The 23,131-nt window shown below is 52.8% G+C and overlaps 1 protein-coding gene across 3 annotated transcripts; it reads right to left on the reverse strand.

Moving 5' to 3' along the window:
- Positions 1 to 326: 326 nt before the first annotated feature.
- Positions 327 to 22,226, reverse strand: STK40 (serine/threonine kinase 40). Of its 3 annotated transcripts, none has more exons than XM_059488775.1 (12): positions 22,171 to 22,226; positions 16,186 to 16,298; positions 14,176 to 14,295; positions 13,191 to 13,276; positions 12,589 to 12,732; positions 11,299 to 11,526; positions 10,427 to 10,479; positions 7,471 to 7,586; positions 4,312 to 4,456; positions 3,519 to 3,638; positions 3,164 to 3,248; positions 327 to 2,527 (listed from the first exon to the last, which is right to left on the reverse strand). In XM_059488775.1, the coding sequence occupies exons 3-12, from the start codon at positions 14,285 to 14,287 to the stop codon at positions 2,309 to 2,311; spliced, it is 1,308 nt and encodes a 435-aa protein (XP_059344758.1). In that variant the 5' UTR covers positions 14,288 to 14,295; positions 16,186 to 16,298; positions 22,171 to 22,226; the 3' UTR covers positions 327 to 2,308. The 3 variants fall into 3 exon arrangements, with proteins under 3 accessions (XP_059344758.1, XP_059344759.1, XP_059344757.1); XM_059488776.1 differs by having other exon boundaries at positions 16,213 to 16,298; positions 22,171 to 22,216; XM_059488774.1 differs by lacking the exon at positions 22,171 to 22,226 and adding an exon at positions 19,345 to 19,505.
- Between the last annotated feature and the right edge of the window lie 905 nt (positions 22,227 to 23,131).

A 23,131-nucleotide genomic window follows, 5' to 3' on the forward strand; every position in this document is an offset into this window, starting at 1 on the left:
TTGAGGGAGCTGCCGGGGCCGGTGCCACCCCTATGGAGGTGGCGGCCACGCAGGGTGGTCCCCTCAGCCCCACCGGCCGAGTGTGGGACACGGCACACCTCGGGGACACGAGGCTCCGCATGCCAGCGCTGTCCTCAGGCTGGCCGGGACAGGCCCTGCGGGGCTCAGGGCACCGGGCCTTGGGGCAGGACAGGGCTGCAGGTCCCATGGGACACTCAGGGCCGCTGATCCGTGAGCCTGCCCCCCTCCCAGAGCTCATCAGTACCCCAAAATCCCCCATCCCATCCCACCCATCCCTCCCACCCTTCCCTGTGGGGGCACCGGGCTGTCGAATGAAGTTTTATTGCCGACATGCAGGAGTAGTTCCGATGTAGTACAAAAATAACGTCTTTATACAAATTTTTTTCCTTTTTTTTTTTTTTCTTTTTCTTTTTTTTTTTCTCCTTACAACAGGCTCTGTCCCGCCGTGGCCCTGTGGCCCCCATGCCCCCTGCACCACCCCTTCCAGTTTGCTTTAGCACAAGTGAATTGACCGGTGCTGCCACTGCAGGATCCTGGTGTGATACAGCCTCAGGGAGTCCCAGAATATTGCTTTTTGCTTTAACATTGGGGAAAAACAGTAAAAATAAACAGGGAATGAGGCAGGAGTGAACCAGAAGGAGAGAGCAGGGCCCTGCTGGGGTGCTCAGGGATCCCTGCCCTGCTGCTGGTGGCACAGGGGGTGATGGGCCCACGGGACAGACCCACACCATCTTCAAAATAAAATAAATAAGGCGAAAGAGTTGGGGCTACTGGCTCAGCTGGGGCGGTGCAGGGAGCTGGTCTGTGTTAGTGTTCACGAGGCCCTGCCTGGCCACAGGGCCCTGGCGAGGCGCAGGCAGAACGTAATGCCCAACACGGCCAGGGAGGTTCAGGTCCAGCCCCCTGTCCCCACAAAGCCACTGCTGGGGTGGCCCAGCTTGGACCCCGTCCCCTTCCCCAGCCCGGGGCAAGAAAAGGCAACAACACGCTACAAACATCTGCAACTCGCTCCCTGCCCACGCCCAGAGAGCAGCGCAGCCCCAAACTGCAGGGCAGCCCCCCAGCTCCAACCTCCCTGCTCACAGGGCTGGCCAAGGGTGATGCCAGGGCTGGGAGCAGCCAGGAGCAGGGAAGGAGGCAGCTGAAGAAGGTGCTGCCTTGAGCAGGAGCCCTGGGCAGGGCACTGGGAGCCCTGGGAGCTCTGTGTGAGAACAGTTCATCTGGCAAGACAGGCATCCAGTTCATAAATGAGGCTCAGAAACAATCGTTCCTGCTCTCAGCACAGGCCAAAGCTCTTCCAGTGGCACCAGGTGACAAACCAGGATGTCCTTCCCCTGCCTTGGCATGAGGGTAGAGGCAGCCCCAGGTTTGGGCTGGGATGGCAAGAAAAGCTGGGAACAAATACAGTAGAGACTTCAGCCAGCCCCTCCTATCTCTAGGCGAATTATTCTGGGAAGCTTTTCACATTATAACTCATATATTACATCTGTACCACAACTGAGGGGGGAAATGCTAAATCAGAATTAATGCAACTGTAACTGCACCTGGGATATGCTACTGAAAAATAAGATTAAATCATAGATCCTTAGAAACTAAAGGAATCAGTGAGAGGTGGGAGACGGGGCAGGGGCCCTGGCAGGCCAAGTCCTGCAAAACCCTTGAACTGGGGACAGGATCTGATCCCTGCCCCTGACTCCTCAACTCCTGCCTGAGGTGTGGCCGGGCTCTCCGGTCACAGCAGTGGCCACACAGGACTGGCCAGCATGGCCAGACCAGGTGGCAAATAAGGACAAAAAACAGATTTGATGCAGATGAAGGGAAGTGGGAGGTTTCAAGAAATTCTGCCTTTCGAGAAACCCTGATAAATCCAAATCCAAGCTTATTCAAACCACACGGAGCGGGCGCCACGGGCCGGCCACGGCTCTGTGCCAGCAGCTTCACCCTTGGAAGTCTCCTCCTCCTTTCCCACGGGCTTTGCTTGATCCAGAGAACAGCATGGTTAAAAAGACAAGAGAGGTAGATTACAGTCATGATCAAAAGCAGATTAGTCATCTAGGCTTCGATTTTAAAAAAACAGATTCCAGAAGATGCCAAGAGGTTGCTGCTTCCAAAACTAGCTTTTCCAAAAGTCTCCTCCGTCCGGGGCGGGGGTGGGTGCGTGTCCCTGGACAGAGCTTGGGATTGCTACATTATTCCCCGTCGTGGGACACCGGTATTGCTGTAGGCTGGAGCGGGCGAGGTGAGGGCAGACTGCAGGGTGGTGCTCGTGCTCTTGGGGCATGGGAAGCTACTTCCGGAGGTACCTCTGGGCCAGGATGGCCGCGTCCAAAGGGTTCATGGGCTGCGCGTCGTGGCCCAGGCGCCGCACGGGCGGGATGTTCCCGAACTGCCGCTTCTGCAGGAAGCTCTTGGCCTCATGCAAGGTGTTCTTCTCCTCAGCCAAGAGCAGCTGCTGCCTCATGTAGTTCTCGAACTCGTACTGGGAGCACTCCTCCGTCACCTTCACCTGCAGAGAGCGATCTGTCAGAGCCACACCTGGCAGCCCCACGGCTCCTCTGATGGGCCTGAGCTACCGTGGCAGCTAACACAGAAAAGGGACCTGCTGCTGGGGACGCAGGCAGGACTCCTTGTGAGCTAGCAGTGCCATCAGGACACAGCAGCTCTGTCCTTACATGGCTCATCCCAGCCCTGGCAGCACTGAGGCTGCAGCTGCCTGACCCCTGTCCCTGTAGCACTGTCACAGACCCTGCATGGCTGTCCCTGGGCAGCCAGGCTGTGGCCAACACTTTGAGCATGAAACAAACCGCAGGAAAACAGGATGTTTGCTCCCATGGCAGAGCTCACTGGGAGCCAGAGCCAACACTGCTGCCTCCTCCCAGCATTCCCAGCTGTGGGAGAGGGAGTGAGCGCTGCTGGCAGCGGGGTGAGCTGCTCTCATCAGCTCCGGGGCCGAGCTCACTTCCTGGCAGCTCAGCCAGCTGGATGTGCCTCCTGCTCCCAGCAGCATCAGCCTTTCCTTCCGCTGCACAACGTGAGGGACTCGGCTGTGTCCTCCCCACCCTCCCCTTCCCAGCTGGGGACACAATGGGTGCCATCACAGACAGCACAGAAAAGCAGTTCTGTGGGAAGCTTGGAAACCTACCTCCTGGGGGTTTTCAGGATTTGCCACTTGGTCATCTATGTCCGGCACCACTTGCAAAGGGCCACTCAGCGAGGACATGGACTGCCTGGAGGAGAGCACAGCATTGGGATCCAGAGCATGGCACTGGCTCAGCCACCCTCACCCACCCCAGGGTGATCTCACTGGGAAGGCCATGGCTGCCATAAGCATTTGCACAGCCTCCCCAGCTGTATCCATCAGCACACTGTGGTGGACACGTGGGATTTAAAGGCTTACTGCAGTTCCCAGACTCTCCTGTGGTGAGGTGAGCCAGCCACAGCTGGAACAACACAGCCTGTGGCCAGAGACAGCGTGTCCTGCCTCCCCTTGCACATACCAGGACGCTATGATGGAGCTGAGGGAATCCAGCACTTCAGAAGCCGTCAGCCGCTGCTGCGGGTCCAGGACCAGCAGTTTCCGGATCAAGCACACAGTGTTCTCTGAGACCCGGCCATCCCTGGGACAGACAACATGGGGTGAGCCTGGCCTGGGCACAGTGTGGCAGCATGGACAGGCTGGGGACACAGACCAGTGTTGCAGACTTTTATGAACAATCTTTTCCTTAGGATTTTTCCTTCTGAGAAGCTGGGAGGCCTCAGGAACAAAATGTAAACAATGATTATCTGCTGCTGTGGAATGCAACAGGTAGATCTTTGAATGGCCCATGTTGGATGTTTGTAATGAATGGCCATCACAGCCCAGCTGGCTTGGACACAGAGCCCAAGCCACAAACCTTTGTTATGATTCCTTTCTATTCTATTCTTAGCCAGCCTTCTGTTGAAACCTTTTCTTCTATTCTTTTAGTATAGTTTTAATGTAATATATATCATAAAATAATAAATCAAGCCTTCTGAAACATGGAGTCTGATCCTTTGTCGCTTTCCTCATCCAAGAACTCCTGTGAACACTGTCACAGGCCAGGAGTGACAGGAGCCAGGAGCTACAGGAGCAACCACTGCTCGGCTCCTTCCCACAAGCTGTCCCATCCCTGCTCCTGTTTCCTGCACACTGCCTGTTGTCAGTACTGCTGGGACCCTTGGGGTGCTCAGGGGAGCCCCTGCAGCTGCAGCTGGCCCCGTAAAGCCCAGCCAGCCCCCCGTGGGCAGGCAGGAAGGGCGGGCTGTACTCACTCGGGGATGGTGTACTCGGCAGCCTTGATTTTGCGGAAGAGCTCCTGAGGTATGCTGTCGTAGAAGGGGAACTGGCCGTAGAGCATGGTGAACAGCACCACCCCCAGCGCCCACATGTCACTGGGCTTCCCACGGTACGGCCGGCCTGCAGGGAGAGGCACACACAGCCTGAGAATCCTGGGAAGCACAGCCTTGGCAACCCCCTCACCTCCCACTGCACAGGTGCTGAGTAACCCTCACATGGGACCCTTTTTCTAAGAATTAACCAAAACACTTAAAGCTTCCCATAACATGACACCAAAACTCTTTCTAAGGCACATCCTCTGCAAATGAACAACACACTTGTGTCCATCTCCACACAAGTGTCCTCCTGTTCCCCACGGAGCAGGAATATCCCTGCTGTGAACCGAAGGCAGCACTGCTGTGTTGGAGTTCCCAGGTCAGTGTCCCTAACACAGAACCACCCAGCTTGCAAGGTGGAGGGAATTCAAGGACCAGGGAGCACAGGGAAGGAGAACGCAGGAAAGAAGACCAAGAAGGATAAAGCTGAGCTCATGGAGAAGGGACTCTGACTGTGGGATGAATCCAGCAACAGCCACTGAAGCCAGATGTAAAGGCACAGAGTGTGCAGGAAGGTGCTTTCCTGCACAAAGACATTTAGACAAACCCTAACCCAAGGCTGCTGCAGCCCCAGGATTCACCCGATGGAAATGCTGCTTCTAAATCCCTTTGGTCACAATAACCAGCACACAGCAGCATGGACAGGGTCACAAAATCAAACCCCAGTGCTACAGCAGAGCACAGGACTCAGGGAGAGACTTCCTCTGACTCACACAGTGAGTCACTGCTGCAGCATTTGGTATTTGTACTAATTATTCTTTGCTTTATAAGCTCAGAAAAAGGCACCTCTCCCTCTTCCTCCAACTTTTCCTGCTGTGACATTTCAGCAGCCATCCCTCAGCAGAGACAGCTTCTTCTGGAGACCCACAACAATGATTAATCCCTCAGGCGCTCCAGCTTCCCCCTGCCCAGGAGCAATACAGAGGGAGGGATGTGCCAAGCCTGAAGGTGGAATGTCCTCAAGTAACTTCCCCCTTGATACTTGGAGGGGAGCTGCAGACTGAGCAGCTTTGGGAGAGTTTTGGAGAGCACAGGAAGGGCCCCATGGGAAGGGCTGTTGGCACACACCAGAGCTGGGGTGCAGCACAATGGCAGTGAGAGCCAGGCTGGGCAGAGCAGGTGAGTCCTGAGCTAAGGCTGAGCCTTGAAGGGTCTCAAGCAGCCTCAGCTGTCAGAGATCAGCCAAGACAGCCTGTTCAGTGCCCTGTGGCCAGTTACACCACAAGAGTGCCCTGAGAAGAAATGTGAGAAGGTAGCTGGAGGCCTCACTAGATCAGCACCCTGGAGCAGAAGGAGCAGCTCCTCATAGCCTCCTTCAGCCACTTGAGCCACAACTGCTCCAAGCTCCTGCACAGCAGTTGGCTTCTATCATCCATCTGGTCACAAGGGCCTCAGGATATCCTGCAGAACAGGAAAGGCTTGCAAAAGTCCCAGGATCCACCTCCTTGCCTGCCTTTGCTCCCTTCCTTGCTGGGAGGGAAGGGCCTCAAACCTGCCTGGCAGATCAGGATGGAGGAGCTCGGCTGCATTTACTGCTGCTGCCTGCAAACCTGACAAAAAACCTCCTGAGGGGAGTCCACTGGGGCTGGATCCTCCAGGACTGGCTCCCTCTGAGGGCATTTCTGCAATACAGTTGCTTGGGATACCAGGAACAAGTAACTCATGTGTTAATGCCTCTGTCTGGATCTACAAGAGGAAGAGGCTTTGTGTGCACAGTCCCACCCGTACATGCAGCCTTCAACACTGATCTGCCTCACCTGCATGAGAGGAAAAAACCCCAAAATGATGCCTGGGTCACTACACTGACAATCAGGACCACTCCTGCCTGCTCAAAGGCTGGTACAGGAGCACAGAATCATCAGGTTGGAAGAGACCTTCGAACCCAGCCAACACCTCAACTAGACCATGGCACTGAGTGCCACATCCAGACTTTGTTAAACACACCCAGGGATGGAGACTCCACCACCTCCCTGGGCAGAACATTCCAGAACTTTATCACCTTTCTGTAAAAACTTTTTCCTAATATCCAACCTGGTCATAAAAGGAGACCAGGTTGTTCAAACACAACCTAAACCCCTGCTGGCTGGGGCTGACACCCTGGCCATCCTGTAAGTGCTGTGTGATGAAATCAATACAAACTGTTCCACTATCTTATCAGGTACTGATATAGTTACCAGGATGCTCCTTCCCACCCTTTCTGTGAATGGGTGTCACACTGGCTTGCTTCCAGTCATCTGGAACTCCCCCAGTGAGCCAGGACTGCTGGTAAATGATGGAGAGAGGCTTTGCAAGCTCATTTGCCAGCTCCTTCATCACCCTGGGGTGGATCCCATCTGGTCCCAAAGATTTATGAACAGAGCAGAGCAGAGAGCTCATGGAGAGAAACTGGACAGAAAGCATAGCTGTTCCTGATGGTCCCATGCACTGGGAACAGTTAAAGACAGGAGGACACCAGGGAAAGCTGCTCTGTGCTGGAGCCAGACTCTGCTCAGAGCCTCTGCTGGAGACAAGGCACAGGCCAGGCTGCTGGAGGGGGGGATCCAGCCCAGACTGCTTTGGCCTGCTGTCATCATTCCTTTAATTTTAAGTAACTCCTCTCAGTTGGTCCAGAAGCTGCCCAGAGGGTCACTGGAAGTGAGCAGCAGCTGGAGGAACTGGTGCTCTTAGTGCACAGCTGGAATGCACTGACATCCTGGTGGGATCTGCACTGGCTGCTCCTTGGGCCCAGGGTTTTACCTGCAGCTTAAGGAAAGCCTCAGGAACTGAATTCTGACACTGGAAATAGAACACGTTGTCTGCAGTCAGACTCATTTGGGAACAGCCAGATTTGAAGCAGCTTTGAAGTTCAGACAAGCCTTAAGAAAAAAGTCAGGCTCAATCCTCCCCTCCAACTTTCCCAGCTGGAAAACCAGACCAAGTCTCCTAACTGGACCTTAATTAAGAGGCTCTCATGAAGGTGCATATGGGAACAAAACAGGTGGGTTTATTTATTGTCAGGAGTCACAAATGAGTGAAATGAGCATTGAAGGGAATTCCTACCACTGAGCACATCTGGGCTGATGTAGGCAGGGCTGCCACGCTGGTCCTTCAGCAGGTCATCCTCGCTCACCAGGTGCTTCCCCAGGCAGAAGTTGGTGATGGTGATCCGGTGAGTCCTGGGGAGAAGCACAGGGAAGGGGGTCAGGGAACACAGGACATGCAGCACAGACAGCAAGCTGACTCCAGAACAGGGATTGTGTCTGTGGGGCTTTCTAGGGGGCTTGAAGTGCTGGCAGAAGACACACAGAGGTGTGAAATGAACTCTGTCCCAAAGGGGAGGGATTCCAGGGATTCCATGCCTGCCAGCAAGGCACCCACAGGGGCAGTGCAAGGCTCTGTGACAATGTCTGGGTGGCCTGTGTCAGCGTGGCTGTAAGCACAGGCTGTACCTGGCTCATCTTGCAGCCTTGGCTGATCTCCTAGGAACATCCCAGCCTGCAGCACCAGAGCTGCAGGATCTGCCCCAGGTGCTGCCTGAGCACTGGAGGGTGCGAGTGTGAACAAAGCTGAGGTTTATTTCAGCTGCTGATTGTGCCCTGCACTTCCCAGCTGCCATCTTCTCCACACTGCATCTTCTGGGAGCTAAGGGAAAACACCCTGTGGGAGCTGCCCCGTGCTGGCCCCTGAGCACTGGGTGTTCACAGTCACCAGAGGAGCTGCAGAAGTTGTGATCAGCCTCAGCACAACCACACCTGTGTCACTCCAGAGTCCCACACAGGAGCCTGGTGGCAGCTCCATCTGATCCACAGCACTGCTCTCCACACACAGGTGTGCACCACACAAAGCCTGAGCAACACCCAAAAACCTCACACAGAAAAGGGAGAGCTGCAGGTACACAGAATTTCTTTATTGGTTCACCCCTACTTCTCTATGGTACTGCCAGCTCCCATTAACAATTTTTTCCAGTGCAAGTGAGCTAATTACAAAACAATTGTTCCATTAATCTTCCCTGTCATTCAGGTAATTTGGATTTTAGCTTACAATGTAAAGGTGTGAATACAAAAACACTGTCTGGAAGATTTCTTGAAAAGTATTTCACAACTAGAACCTGAGAGAACGGATTAAGTCAGTCACAATAACAAAGAAACATTTCCAGCCAGTCTCACAGACAAATGAAGTAGAACCAAGTGTGGGTTGGCCATGGAGAGCTGGTTATTAAAACAGACAGACTTGTGTTTAAGAAGTGTTAGCTTCAACTGTCAGGAGACTTCCCTGGCTGAATAACAAGCTGCAGGATTTGTTAAGGATTTAAAAGACTAAGTGTTCTATAGGACACTAAAATGTTCAGGGTCGCTTGATTCTATTTAGTGCCTGAAATTTGATCTAATCTGTAATCACTCAACTCCTCCTGCACTGGCTTATGAGGAAACCTGAGAGGCTTTAATGTCTGTGGGGAAGGAAATCTGAGGGAAGTCCCCCAGGTGGGACTGCCTGCAGGACCTTGCAGTGCCACGTTGTTACCTTCCCTGCCTGCCCTGAGAAGGGCCCTGGCTCTTTGTGAGCAGGGCTGGAGCAGAACAAAGGGTTCAGCTCAGCCCCACGGGCTGCTCCTCTCCATGGAGATGGCTCTGACGCCTCTCCCACCCTTCCCTGTGACTCACTGCTGCACAGGCTGCAGCTCTCCCTCACCAACGCTGAGAAAAAAGCAAAAGCAGAGATGTAACACAAAGAGGGAATCTGGCAAGTGTGTTCAAAGCTTCAAACACCTCCCCCTGCTAGTGGGGCCCTGGGTGTAGCTCCACTGGTGGGGTGCTCCCCTGCACTCAGTGCCCAGAAAAGAAGGGAAGTTCTGCATGGATCCTTTAAAGCACCAACCTTTGTGTGCCTCTTCCAGCAAGGAGGAGAATCAAAGCAGCAAGCACAAGAGATTTATCTTAAAGCAGCTCTACAGAAACAACTTGAAACAACTTAGAGGTGGCCCTGAGAAGCAGCAGCAGCTCTGTGTGTGTGTGTGGGGAACCAAGAAGTTCAAGTTCTGTAGATAAAACCTGTTTCCTCCCAGTGTTAGGGAGGAGAAAGCAGCAAGCTGTGAGCCCAGCAAACCTGCAAGCTTTGTGGACTCAAAGCCTGCAGAACTCCAGCCTTCCTGCTTTTTATTCACTCCACAGAAACCCAGACAGTGTAAAAAGGATGAATTCCACTCATTCTTCAAGTAAGTGCAAAATATTTAGTCAGTAATGTAATCCTGGAGGAGAGAGCAGAGGATCTGGGCTGAACTAGGCTGCCAGTAAAGAACACAGAGCCCAAGGCACTGAGCAGCTCCCCAGAGCCCCCAAGCAGGGCCAGGCCACCCCCTCCTGCCCTGAGGTCCTGCTGAGCTCCTGCCCCTCTCTGGGCTGCTCCCTCTGGGTCTGCACCAGCATGCAGCACCTGCCAGGCTCCAGAGGCTCCTGTCAAACCAGCAAGAGAACAAGGGAGCCATTTCATACACAAATCCACACTGGACAGAAGTGCTTTTGTTTAGATAAGTCAATATTTCACTGCTAGCAAAAACACAGCAGGGCAGCAGTCAGATCTAACACTGCTGTGATTGTAGAACAGCCAGCAGGGCTGGGAATGCCTTTAGCATGATGGAGGGTGAATGATGGGAACAGAACCAACCACCATGTTTTTTTGTTCTTTTTAATATATATAAAATCAATACTTCTCTTGCAGGTTACTAAATTACTATAAAATTGAGTTTTCAGTAGTTAGAATCCAAAAAGAAGTCCTGACAAGGGGCCACTAAGCTGGGTGGGAAAAGTGAAATACCTAGGTGGGGCTAAATTCAGTTTTGGAGACTAATTTATATAACTTTGAGCTGGATTTGTGGTTTTGCACACCCTGCTTCCCTTTTCCTCACCCTCCTGCACCAGAGCACTCAACAAGTGCTGCCTTTGGCAGTGTTTGCATTAGAAATCTGCTTCAAGGAAGAAACAAGACCACTGCCAGGCCAGCAGCTCTCCAGCACACTTACCTTTTGTTTAGCACCATGTTTCCTAGTTTCAAGTCTCTGTGCACAATATTTTTCTGTAAAAAATACAGGAGTGTTACATGAGCAAAAGCCTATTTGTTGTAGCAGTATAAATGTCATACTTGCACAAGAGCACTAAAAAGAAATCATGGCATCTGCACACTCTGAAATAACTCAGGTCAAGGTTTCAGGTCAGGTTTCACCCTGAGTACTTTGTGCCCTTCACTTTTGATTGTGATCAGGACAGAACAAGCAAATTTGCTACTCTGAACACAAAGACAGACTGGGTGTATCCAAGAGACCTGGAACTGAAGTGTCCAGGCTTGGTTAGAGCAATGTGAGGAGCATTTCTTTACAGACCCATGCTGCACTGCCCTGTGCCACAGGGGAACGAGTCAAACATCAGCAGAATCCATTTTTATTACAATAGTTTCTAGTTCATTGATCTCAAAACTTGCAGCTTGAGGTTCTGATCTCAAATCAATTCTTACACTGTGATTTATTTTGCTTTGCAAGGAGACAGTTTCTGTTTCCTGTGTTTGATCAGGCTCTGCTCTCCTCTTTGAGCTTACCACACTGTGGCTCACCTGAGCTGCCCTCAGCCCAGCTGGTCCCTCTCCACAGCCCACAAACACCACATTATCATCCAGAAACGTGAGGAGCAGGGAGGGAAGGGAATGCAAACATGAAGAGCAGGGTTAGAAGGGAATGTACTTTATGGCTTGGGGCATGAGGTCTTATGCAGAACACTGCTACCATCCCTGCCTTGTAACCTGGCCACTGCCTGCCCCAGGAAGTTTTGAAGCATTTGCTGTTCTAACATGGAAAATTTTGCCTCCCAGCACTGGAAAGGAGCTCTCTTTCCAAGCCCTCACCTTGTGTAATGCTTCTACCACTCGTACCACGTCATAAAATATCACCACGGTCTCCCGCTCGCTGAGTCTCTTCTCTTTAATGACATAATGCTGCAGATTGATCAGATCTGCTGTTTTGTCACTGAAATCATGAGCACAGAGACAGTCCAACACCAGGCAAATGCGCTTCTTCATCTTCCTCACCATCCTGTTGGCTTCCAGATCTTCTATGATTTCACAAGCTCGGTCCTGGGGAGGCAAACACAGCAGCAACCCCTCAGGGCAGCTCCAGGGCACATGCACAGAGCCTGGCAGAGTAAATAACTCAATAACTGGGGGTGATCTCAAAATGAGCAAATGCAATCACAGTGCTTGGTCTTTGTCCTGAAGCAGGATTTTAAAAAGATACAGGAGCTCTACTTAATGAATCACAGAATCTCTGGCTGGTTTGGGTTGGAGGGAACCTGAAGTTTCATCTCATTCCATGCCCATGCCCAGGGACACCTTCCACTATTCCAGACTGCTCCAAGCTCTGTCCAACACTTCCAGGGATGGGGAATCCACAGCCAGGGCCTCCCCACTCTCCCTGGGAAGAACTTTCCCTAGGAGGAGGAGTGCAGAAGGCAGTGTGCTCTGTGTGCACATCATGCTCTTTATGCACACAGACACCTTGAGCTGAACCCAGGACACCTCTGCAGTGGAACAGAGGGATCCAACACACCTTTCATAAGAACAGAAATCTCAAGGCACAATTAGCATTTCTTCCATGACAATAAACAAGACACAGCTGAGCTGGACATTTGGCTTATTTAAGATTTAGTACAGATGGTCTCAAGTGAAAAGTGTGTTGGCAAAATGTAACCAGCAAGTCAGGCAATACCAACACCCAAAGCAGTAATTGCTATCAGCCCCTCACATCAGTGAACAGCCCTAAAGGCACCAACACAATCCACTCACACAAAACTGATCAGCACAGTAACTGGTTTAACTTGCTGAAACAGTTTCTTGGCTATTTGTCCCCTCTGACAAGTTATAAACAGTACAGAGACCAAAACCCCAAATTTAATTCTAAAAGGTGCTAATTGATTTGCCAATGAAATAGGCAAACTGTCGTTCTGTCTGTAAATGATCTCACATTTCCCAAAATCCCTGTGCTCTCCAGATCTCCTGTTTGAAGCAGCTCTGAGGTGGTTAACCTCAGAGTGCTGCAATACAAGAGCAGGGTCAGCACGAACTGTACATTAAACAAAAGCAGCTCAATCCATCAGCAATCCCTGGCACTGCCCCAGCCTGGATGGTGACCAAGTGTACCTGGAAGAGCCCGTGATGATGGACCACTCCTTCCTGGTTGTGGAGCAGGGAAAGAAGAGAATACTCCGTGTGCAGCAGCATCTTGCCCTGTCGCTCCTCCTGGGTTTCTATTCCTTTATCACCTCTTTCTTCTAAGGTGAGAATCTTCAGGAAAAGGGAAAATTTCTTTACAGTTCCCAGAGGCACACAAATGCCCCCAGCCCTCTCTCATTTTTGGCATTCCCATGTGTTTACAGCTGGTGGAAGTGCTCTGATGGTTGTGTCCTTGCCACAGGCCTGGCTGCACTCAGCACCATCTGTGCAGAATGCACAGCAGCAGCTTCATTAAAGGTAGAACCATGGAAAGGTGGCTGTTTGCAAATATCCCAGGTGGTTTTACCCTTCTGGAGCTGCCCCATTCAGGTACAGATCCAAGGGCTCTGGGAGAGCAGCAGAGGCCTCATGTCAGGGCTGATCTGGACATGGATCTGGCCCTGCCAAGGGGGAGCTGCAGCAGCCATGCCCCACTGCACTGCTTCAGCCACACCCCTCACTCACTGCCCAAGTGCTTCTGCACAGGAGCTGGAGAGCCCTGAAGGTCTGGGAGCCTGCAGTTTGCTTACCTTCAGCTGATAAAAGTCATCTGTCCCGTCCTTTCTTGCCAAACACTGAACAATACTTGGCACAGGGGAGTTACCTAAACGTGGACCTACAGCACAAAGCAGAAACAGACTTGTTTTCCCTCCAGCAGCAGTGACTAACCCGGGTTACATCAGCTGTCACTAGTTATGTTTGCTTGCACCAAGTTCCCTTTTTTGCAGGAGGCTTGAGTGCATTTTCACAAATCTAAAGCCAAAAGAAGAAGGTCTTGAACTCTGAAACCTTTTGGGATAGTGTTTCATTTGTTCTCTGGAGCAACATTTATCAAAGCCCACACATGGCCCAGCTGTTTGCAGAAATCCTAATTTCTGCATGCCTGAACCACACAGCTCTTACATTCACAGCAACACCCATGGCAACTGTTACTGCCACACCTGGGAACACAGCTGCCACCTCTGCAGGGATGGCTCAGGGGTGTCCAAATTAGCCCAGATTTCAAGTAAACACACAGTCTCCACTCCTCACTTTAAACCAGTCAGCTCAAACTGATTTTCCATTGTGAAGTCTATAAATACAGTTCTGAACTAACAACTATTCTAGCAACTGTCCAGAGCTGGCAGAGTGGCCTTGCCTTGGTACATATTTTGAGTACCAATTGTTAAGTTGTCCCCATGCTGATGTGACAACACATTCCAGGTCAGCAGGGTCGAACACAATCAAAAAACCCCCCAATGAATTAGGTATTTTACGAAATTGAAGAACAGAGTTTAAGAAAACAAACCCAAAAATAAAAACCCCAAAGGGGGTAAAATTAAGATCCATTTCTCTCCCAAGCCTTGCTGCCTTGCTATCCCACATCTCCTGAGCTTGGCCAGCTGCAGGAGCTCCCAGACCGCTGCTCTGCACATCCTGTGCTCTCAGGTAAGACACTGAGTTTCACACCTGCTTCCCCTCACTCCAGAGTGCCTTTTGTTTTCAGTTTTGCCCGCAGAGCCCCTCCCTGCTTACCCAGGATGAAAGGACCTGCTCTCTTGGCGTTATTCCCGGAGATCCCCGCACACAGAGCCTTTGCCTTAGCGGATGTTTCCCCAGCTCCTCTGTCCGATGCTCGCCGCTTCATCCTTGGCTCTTGAGAGACAACCGAGATCACATCTCTGAGTTATTTTCTCTTGTTATCCCTGATTTCTGCTGGAAGGCTCTCACCTACAGATGCACTGGTGGCTGTGCCTACTTGTGTGTCTACACACAGCCCTGGCTCCCTGCTGACAGACCAGGGGTGGGCTGCAGGCTCAGAGCAGCTCTCAAGGCATAAATCAGCCTCGTTATTCAGGGCAACATTTCCTACAACAGTTGTTTGAGAGACATAGTGGGAACAAGTCAAGATAATTAAAGCTTGTTTTACAGCAAAAACAAGTTTGCAAATTAACATATTCTAAAAGCTCTGAAAGAAAATGCCCAAGTTAGCCCTGTGTATGGGTGTCTGCTGCTGCTGCAGCCTTTTGGGGGTTTCTCCACAGAGCATCCACATGAGGCATCACAGCCACCCACTGAGTCCCTCAGAGGCTCGAGTCTGTTCCTCAAACAGCCAAGAATGCACAAAGCTGACCACAAAAATCAGTGTCTTTCACCTTTCCCAACAAGGGCATAGAAAACAAGCACAATAGTTATTGTGACATTCAGTTCAGCTCACAATGTTTTTTCAAAAATGTATTTTTAGCCTTGAAAAAAGTCCCCTCTCTCTGTACCTCATTAGACTCTGACCTTATTACATCTCCATCTACCTACATCTAGTGCAGCTGGAATTTGGACTCCAGCACATAAAACCCTGTCACCTCAGCCTCCATGTGCAGGAATCAATGCTGTGTTTAGAACTAACACATTATTAAATGCTCCAATGGACATTCCAGTGGAAGGCAACACTGGTGACAACATGTGTGTTTTCCTGCACAACCACTATGGGCAAAACCCCATTTTATTAGATGTGAATCTCATGGTTTGCATCTGGAAATTTATTCAAGGTCCACACATCACCATTATTCAGCACCAACAACTAAAAACTCAACTACCTCCTCCTTATTCAGGTAGTGCAGAAAGTCTGATTTCCAACGTCCATTTTCTGCTGCTCAGAAATCTAAAGAGAATTTGCACAGCCAAATAAAGGGCCAAATAAATTCAAGGCTTATGGTTAAAACTAAAGAAAAGTCTTGTTTCAGTTTAGCTGGAAAAGCATCTCTCAGGTGAGCTGCTGGGTGTGGTGTGAGCTCTCCACATCCATCAGCTCCAGCCAATGGAAGCTCTGCTCCCAGTACAGCTCCTCTTCATCTCCAGATTTTAGAAAATGGCTTCAAAGACTTTTGCAAACATTTACACATTCAATGTCTGTGCTCTCACTTTTTAAAGGTACTTTGGGGAGTAGGTGAGAAGAGGAACCAAGCACAGCTCCATTTCCTTACTCAAACCCAATCCCAAGAGTTTTTCCCTAAGAGGTTACTACAACAGGCAGGGGGAAATATTTTCTGGGCTGTACATATTTGTTTTAGAAGATGCCAGGTGTTTCACCACGTAAGGGATTGATAAATCACCTCCCTGTGAGTGAAGTTCACCCTGTGGCAGTCCCACCCTCTCTGTGGACACAGGCTGATCTCACTGCACTGATTCATCCAGCAGCACCTGCCCAGGGCCAGCAACAGCCAGGAGATAAAGGGAGGAGCCTTGCAGCAGACTTTGCATCCCTGACTCCAGCACCTTCACACCTCCACAGAGCAGTGTCACCATCCCACTGAGCTGAACAGGACACAGTTCTGACCCCCACGTGCTCCTTGCTCTGTTTATTCTGCATTCCTGCCCCAACATCCTGATGAACTCCTCCTCTCCTTGCACATCACTGTCTCAGCTGGAAATGTGAGTAACACTTCCACTGGAGAAACCCCCTGCACAGGAGCTCTGAGATAATCCATTGTGCCATTTGGCTTGCTGCTGCAAATGGTGTTACTGTAACAAAACAACCTCAGGACTCACGTAATTCAGCATCAACTGTATCCTTACTCTTCTTCCAAACTAGGTTTTCCAACGTCTCAGGAGGCAGGAGCTGTCACCTTGGAGAAGGCTGGATGGGCAGAAGGTCGAGGACTCTGTAATGTGAAATGAGATACACTTGATGCTGTGGTTTTGGATTACTCTGGTTATGGTAACACAGGATGCACTGAACCTTTATTTGGGCTGTTTATTTGGGCTTGGAAAAAAGGATTGAAGCTCTTGGTGGGAGAATAAAAGGCTCTGGAAGTTCAGTCCCTGCACTGCTGGACACACTCCCATGTCACCCATCTCCAAAGTGATGCAGGGCAGGCCTCTGGAGCAGGGACAAACACAGGCTCCACTTGAACCCCTGCCATGCAGCACCTGCCTGGGCTAACAGCATCTCAAACACACCTGACTGAGCACCAAGAGACTCCCTGCCACCACCAGCGGCTTTCTATCACACTAGGAGTTAACAGAGTTCAGGTCAGATCAGTATCTGATATCACTGTCCCTGGGATGGAGTGTTTCAAACATGGGTTTGTCCTGGTTCCTTGCAGCAATGTAAGAGCCTCTCTCTCAAGACTGATCCTGCTGATGTTAAAGTTATTTTTTCTGTTCAGTCTTAAGAACTGGAATGTCCCACCTGTTTGTGGACAGATGCATCCCTTCCCCCCAGATCCAAGCTGACTCAAACCACTCTCCTCCCTTGTCCTGCCACTGGAACAAAAATGGTCCCTCACACAGACAAAGTTACAAGTCCAGCACAGAAATTTATACTCAATTTTGATGTGACACACAGGATATATCAAAGAGCTCACTGGAGAAGCCAGTTCAAAGCCTTTCAGTGTGCTAGCTAAGGCTTTAATGGAATTATGAATCAATTAATTTGGGGACCTAAATGTAATGCCTTTTAATTATGTAGCTTAAGGGAATTGTTTAATTCCTGAATTACTGCATGTCCCAGTGCCTGGTGTAACAACAATGGAAAACATGAGATGAGGAAAGCCCTTTCCATCCCAGAATGAGGAACAAGCAGCTCCTGCAGTCCAGCAGCCACAGCTCAGAGCTGGAATGGAAAAGGCACCTTTGGGGCATGAGCAGAATTACTCAGCAGCACAGGAACCACTCTTGGCTCCAGAGCAGCTGGTGCAGCCCCCACTGCACTTTTGGGGGGCTTGTCTTGCCCCAAGGGCACAGCATGAGCTCAGTGGGGGTTACACTTCTTGTGTGAGGACTGGGAACCCCAAAGTGCTTGACCCCACTGCTGTGATGAGATGATTGTGGTGAATAAGGCAGGGGATGGGCTGGGAACCACAGCAGGTGACAGAGCCCAAGAGCTCCTGCTGGAAGTTCAGGACTGCTGAGAAGTTCCTTCAAAGAGCTCACACCATTCCAGGAACACACAGATGGAGAAATTCCATCACCCACTGCAGCAGAATTCTTGCCCAGTGTTCCTTCCTGAAGCCACAAGCTGGAGCATTTGGGATGAAGCTGCAGAGCTGCTCCACAGCTTTTTGTCCCTCTCTGTGCAGCCTTCATGTTTGCAAAAATAAAGCTAAAAAATAAGGTCACATGAGCAGCATCAGGCTGCACCTTTTCCCACCCAAACACCACAGTGGGCAGTATTTACCAGTGATGGTTAATCCAAGGTCACATTTAAGCCTGGCTCATGGGAAGCTGTGTTCAACATGACCTAAAAAGCTCCACGAACAAAACATGAAACGGGAAAAAGCTGGAGCACGGCCCAGCTTCCCACATGGAACAGCAGCAGGTTGGTGTCACTGCAAGGAGCAGCGATCCCAGGGTTGCCTCACTCCTTCCCGGGCAAACCCGGCCAGGACAGCTCAGAGCCGAGTCATCAGCACGCCCAGGGCCAGAGCTCGGCTCTCATTGGAAAAGCTTCCCCGAGAACAGGCGGAGCTTGGATCGGGCAGGCCTGCGGAGGAGTCACTGGCTGGGGGATTAAAGGGAATGTTTGCGGGGCAGATCCCAAGGAAAGCAGGCTGTTGCAGTAAGTGTATGAAATCTGGTCAGAAACACACCCCTTGTGTCCCAGCTGGTCCTCAGAGATCAGGAGCACATCCAGAGACCTGGAAGACCAAGAAGACATCATCCCACCCTGGGAGCAGGGAGAGGAGAGTCACCCACCAAGGGTATCCAAGGGTTTTTAGCTTTTCTTTCTCCTCAAAAGGTGAAATTTCTGCCCCCCCCCCCCCCCCCCTTATCCTCTTCCTCCCACACTACACACAGCACAGTCTAGGGGAAAATTGAGAAAGAGTTATGTGTGGTGGCATGTACTTCATTAAGCTGATGTGCATTTTAATATTTAAATGACTCTTAGTCAGGCAAAAGTTACTTTCTGGACACCGTGTCCTTCAAAGTTTCAGTCACAGGACTTTTGTTTTGTTCTTCAGTGCCAAACCAGGCCCATCCTGTCTGTCCCTCCTCCTGCAGCCAGCTCAGCCTTCCCGACATCAGCCAGGAACAATTTCATCCCTAAAGATAACGTGGAATGCACAGGGGAAGCCTCAGCCCTTCCCTGGCTCCTTGCTCATCATCTCACATGGGAGGAGGAGTGGGGGCATCAGGGTGGGCTCCACTCCTCTCCCTCTGCACAGCACAGGGGTGATTCCCTATGCAGGAATGTTAACTGGTAGTTACTGAAGGCTCTGGGGGTTGAACGGTTTTCCAGGAGAAGCAATAATATATATATATATATATATATATTTTTATATGTATATATAAAAAGCCCATGGGATGAGTCAGTGCAGCCTGTGTTCCGCTGCCCTTCCGGGAAGGGAAGCCTGCTCCCGAAACAGAGCCCTGACTCACAGGGTTCTTGGAACCCAGAGCAGACTCATTCAACTTCTTCCCTCAGCGAGAAGTTCACTCAAAACCAGGCACAGAGTTTCTCTGCCCACAGGAGCAGGAGGAATCCTGGGGCTCTGGTGCAGCACGAGGGGCTGGGACAGTGACACAATCCCCTGTGTCCCAAGGATTATCCTGGGACAAGGACAAGCTGGGAGACAGGAACATCTCTGAGCTTCCACACTGGATATCCTCCTGCTCAGCCCAACCAGTGCATCAGCAGAACCCCAGGAACATGAACAAGGCACAGCCAGCACCTGGGAGTCCCCACAGGAGCCCAGCACACCTTACCTCCACCCACATGCAGCTGTGGTCAGTCTCCAGCTCCTCAGGGACAAAAAAGGCTTCCACAGGCCAAGTCACACAGCAGGGAAAGCAAATTCCATCCTGGCTGCCCCCCCTGGCAGCCAGGGAAACTCTGAAGCACAGGGCTCCAGTGCGTAACTACGGCGCAAGCAACAAGCCAGGCTTTCTTCAAACCCTTCTGATGCATCAACACATGAGATAGCCAAGGACTCATCTCTGGGAGTTCCCTCTTTGGTTACATAAACACCAACCTCAGCTTAACCCTTTCATGCTGCAGCACAGGCCACATCCAGCAGGAAAACTCCCCAGTGCAGCCCAGCACGCTGACAGCAGGAGCTGGCAATGCAGCTGCAGCACCTGAGGCTGCACTTGTGCCCCAGCACAAACCCCTGACCCGCTCTGTGCCCGCAGCCAGGCTGTGCTCACCTCCCAAACCCCACCAGGGGCGAGGGGTGGGGTGTATGACAAGGTTTTATTCCTCACTGATTGCTTCTGATGCTATCAATATGCCACAAGCCCCTGCAGCAGGACAGGAGCTCTGTGTGCAGAGTGTGACCCACACACGTGCTGACACTTCCCAGCGAGGTGTGGCTGCAGTTTCTTTCAGCAGTGACTCACCTGGCCCTACCTGGTGAGACAAATGTGTTGAAGTCACCTGCACACACTGCCAGGCCCACGCTGCTGGGGTTTGCAGTGTGACAACACACTGACAGGAACTGCACACTTGCAAAAAAAAATATTAACCAAAACAGCCTGTTTCACACAGAAAATGGCCAGACAGAGCCTGCTCTGCCCAGCTGGAGCTCCCAGGCAGGGAGGAGACACACTGCACCTGCCTGGAGCCCCTGCACAGGCAACACCCCCCAAGTTCACTGGGCAGCTCAGGCACAATCCTCAGGGCTCTCTCTATTCATAGTCACAGAATAGTTTGGGTAGGGAGGGACCTTAAAGACCCTTCCACCCTCCTGCCATGGGCAAAGAGACTTTTCACTACCCCAGGTTGTTCCAAGCCCTGTCCGACTCGGCCTGGAACATTTCCAGGGATGGGGCAGCCACAGCTTTTCTGGGTAACCTGTGCCAGGGCCTCCCCAGCCTCAGAGGGAACAAATTTTCCCTAATATTCCATCTAACCCTGCCCTCTCTCAGTGTGAACCAATGTCCCCTTGTCCTGTCACTTGAGGCTCTTGTGAATAGTCTCTGTCCCTAATTCTTGTAGCCCATTCAGGCACTGGAAGGGGCAGTTATGTCACCCTGCAGGCTCTCTTCTCCAGCTGAACAACCCCAATTCTCTCACAGCAGAAGTGCTCCAGCCCTCTGATCAGCTTGGTGCCTCCCCTGGATTCATTCCAACAGGTCCATGTCCTTTCTGTGCTGAATCACAGCCCAGCTCAGTGCCTGTGAGCTTCCCTTGCCTGTCCCAGGCTCTGAAACATCCTGAGGGTCACAGCCCAGCTGAACTTTGCTTTTAAGGAGCACAATTATGGGATCAAACCCTCAGCATGGATAGCACAGAGAAACAACCAATGGATGCAGCACAAGCCCTCCAGCAACGGGGAAATATGTCCTGAATCCTGAGTGCTGCCAGCCCAGGGCTCCGTGCCAGCAGGTGAGTGCTCCTCTGCTGTCCCTTGGGCCACACCTCACCTGGGTGCCAGGTCCAACCTCACCTGGGTGCCAGGTGCCTCCCCTGCTGCCTCAGAGGAGCCAGCTGTCCCACAGCACACGGCACAGGGGTGGTGGCTCAGCCCCACCACATCAGGCAATGGCCTCTGCTCCGACTTCTCCAGCTCCCTCTGGACATGGGATTGCAGCCCCACACCCCCAGCACATCTGTTCATACTAGTAGATGTTAAGCCCATACATTAAGGCTCTAAACTAGCAAAGAACTGAATCCCCAGCTCTGGTGCAGCACATTTCAGCACAGCCAGGGCAGGAGGGAGCACAACCCCAAACCCCTTGTGCAGAGGGTGGAGATGATGTCCCACGAGGTCCCCCCAGCAGTGAGACCTTTCACACCCTCAGAGGGCTCCCAAAGCCACGACCAGAGAGGGACAGCACCCAGCTCTGGGGGTGGGAGGTCCCCCAGGCCCTCGGGTGAGCTGCAGGGAGTGCAGGGCAGGGTCCGTCCCTGCTCCAACACCTGCTGGTGTTACTCACCCTCACCTACTCACTGCTGAGGCACACGAGGCTCCTCCGGGCACAGAGGTCCCCAAAGTCTAAATTCAATCGCTCCTGCCCAGACTGAAGGCAAAACCAGTCCCAATCACGGGCTGTGCCTCTTTCAGCCCCCCGAGCTGCTGCGGGGCTCAAACCGAGCGCTCAGCCTGGAGAGCACCGGCACACCGAGCTGAACCGGGCGGCCAGGGCAGCTGGGGGCTCCCCCGGCCCGGCGGACGATCGGTGGGACCGGGATGGGGACGGGTCCGGAACCATGTCCCCCACGCTCTACCCTGGTCCCCGCTTCCCCGAATTCACCGACAGCCCCAGCTCCCTCGTCTCTCACCCATATCCATGGCCCCGGTACCGGTTCCCCCGATCTCTCTCATCCTCCTCACTCAGTCACGGCCCGGTTCCGGTTCTCCGCTCTCTCCCGCCCCTCACTCACACCGGCCCGGTTCTCCGCTCTCTCCCGCCCCTCACTCACCCACAGCCCCGGCCCCGTTCCCGGCTCTCTCCCGCCCCTCACTCACACCGGCTCGGTTCTCCGCTCTCTCCCGCCCCTCACTCACCCATGGCCCCGGGCCCGTTCCCGGCTCTCTCCTGCCCCTCACTCACTCACAGCCCGGCCCGGTTTCCCCGCCCCTCACTCACCCATGGCCCCGGGCCCGGCCCGGCCCGGCCTCGCTCCGCTCCGGCGGCCGCCTGGCACCGGAAGTGACGCGCCGCCACCGCCCCCCGCCGCCAGCCCGCCCCCTGCCGGCCGCTGCCGGAACGGGGAAACGGCGGCGCTGATTGGGCGACGGCGACAGCGCGGGCGGTGATTGGAGGAGAGCCCGGGGGCCGGACGGTGTTTTGCGGCGGGCTCTGATTGGTTGAGGCGTGCAGCGGAGAAGGAAGCAAGCAGCGAACGCTGATTGGTTGTGGTGCGATGAACCCGGCGCTGATTGGCTCAGACCGGGGCCAAGAGCCCGCAGGGTTGGTGAGCACGCGGGACATTCGAACGCGCCGAGATTGGCCAGGGGGCGGGGCCTGCGGAGATGGCCCCGCCCATTGAGCCAGCGGGCCACGCCCACAGAGCCCCGCCCGGCGGCACCGGGACCCCCGGACTGGGACCCCTGGGTTGGGTCCCTCCGACTGGGACACCCTGGGTTTAGACCCCCGGATTGAGACCCCCGGACTGGGACCCCTGGGTTGAGTCCCCCCGACTGGGACACCCCGGACTGGGACGACAGAACCCCCGTGCTCCGAGCCCCAGACTGAGACTGGCGGGATTGGAACCCCCCGGGTTGGGCACCCTGGTCTGCCCTGCCCTGCTGCCCAGCCCGGCCCGTGCAAACGAGCACCCCCAGGGCACAGCCCCCAGCTCTGTGTCCTGCGGGATCCCAACCCCTGGTGGGAGGCAGAGTTTGGTAATGGAGGAAGCAGAGGAGCTGGCAGTGCCAGCATGCTGTGTGCTGGGTGAAGCACGTTCCTGCTTTTTGAGGCAGACGGTGCTGCCCCTTCCCCTGCATGTTCACTCCCCTTCATCTCACTGAACACTTCCAGAATGGTGGCTCAGGAGGAAGATGAGCTCAGACCAGAACCAGCCCCTGCCCAGCTCAGCACCAGTGGC

Source organism: Ammospiza nelsoni, chromosome 25, assembly GCF_027579445.1.
Source record: "Ammospiza nelsoni isolate bAmmNel1 chromosome 25, bAmmNel1.pri, whole genome shotgun sequence".
In the NCBI taxonomy this organism is placed as follows: domain Eukaryota; kingdom Metazoa; phylum Chordata; class Aves; order Passeriformes; family Passerellidae; genus Ammospiza; species Ammospiza nelsoni.

Coding starts and splice junctions, on each gene's coding strand:
- STK40 (XM_059488775.1), bottom strand. CDS start 14,287: ATGAAGCGGCGAGCATCGGACAGAGGAGCTGGGGAAACATCCGCTAAG. Junction 10,480..11,298: donor TGGTAGAAGCATTACACAAG/GTGAGGGCTTGG, acceptor TATTTTTTACAG/AAAAATATTGTGCACAGAGA. Junction 3,249..3,518: donor AGCTCCATCATAGCGTCCTG/GTATGTGCAAGG, acceptor GCTCTCCTCCAG/GCAGTCCATGTCCTCGCTGA.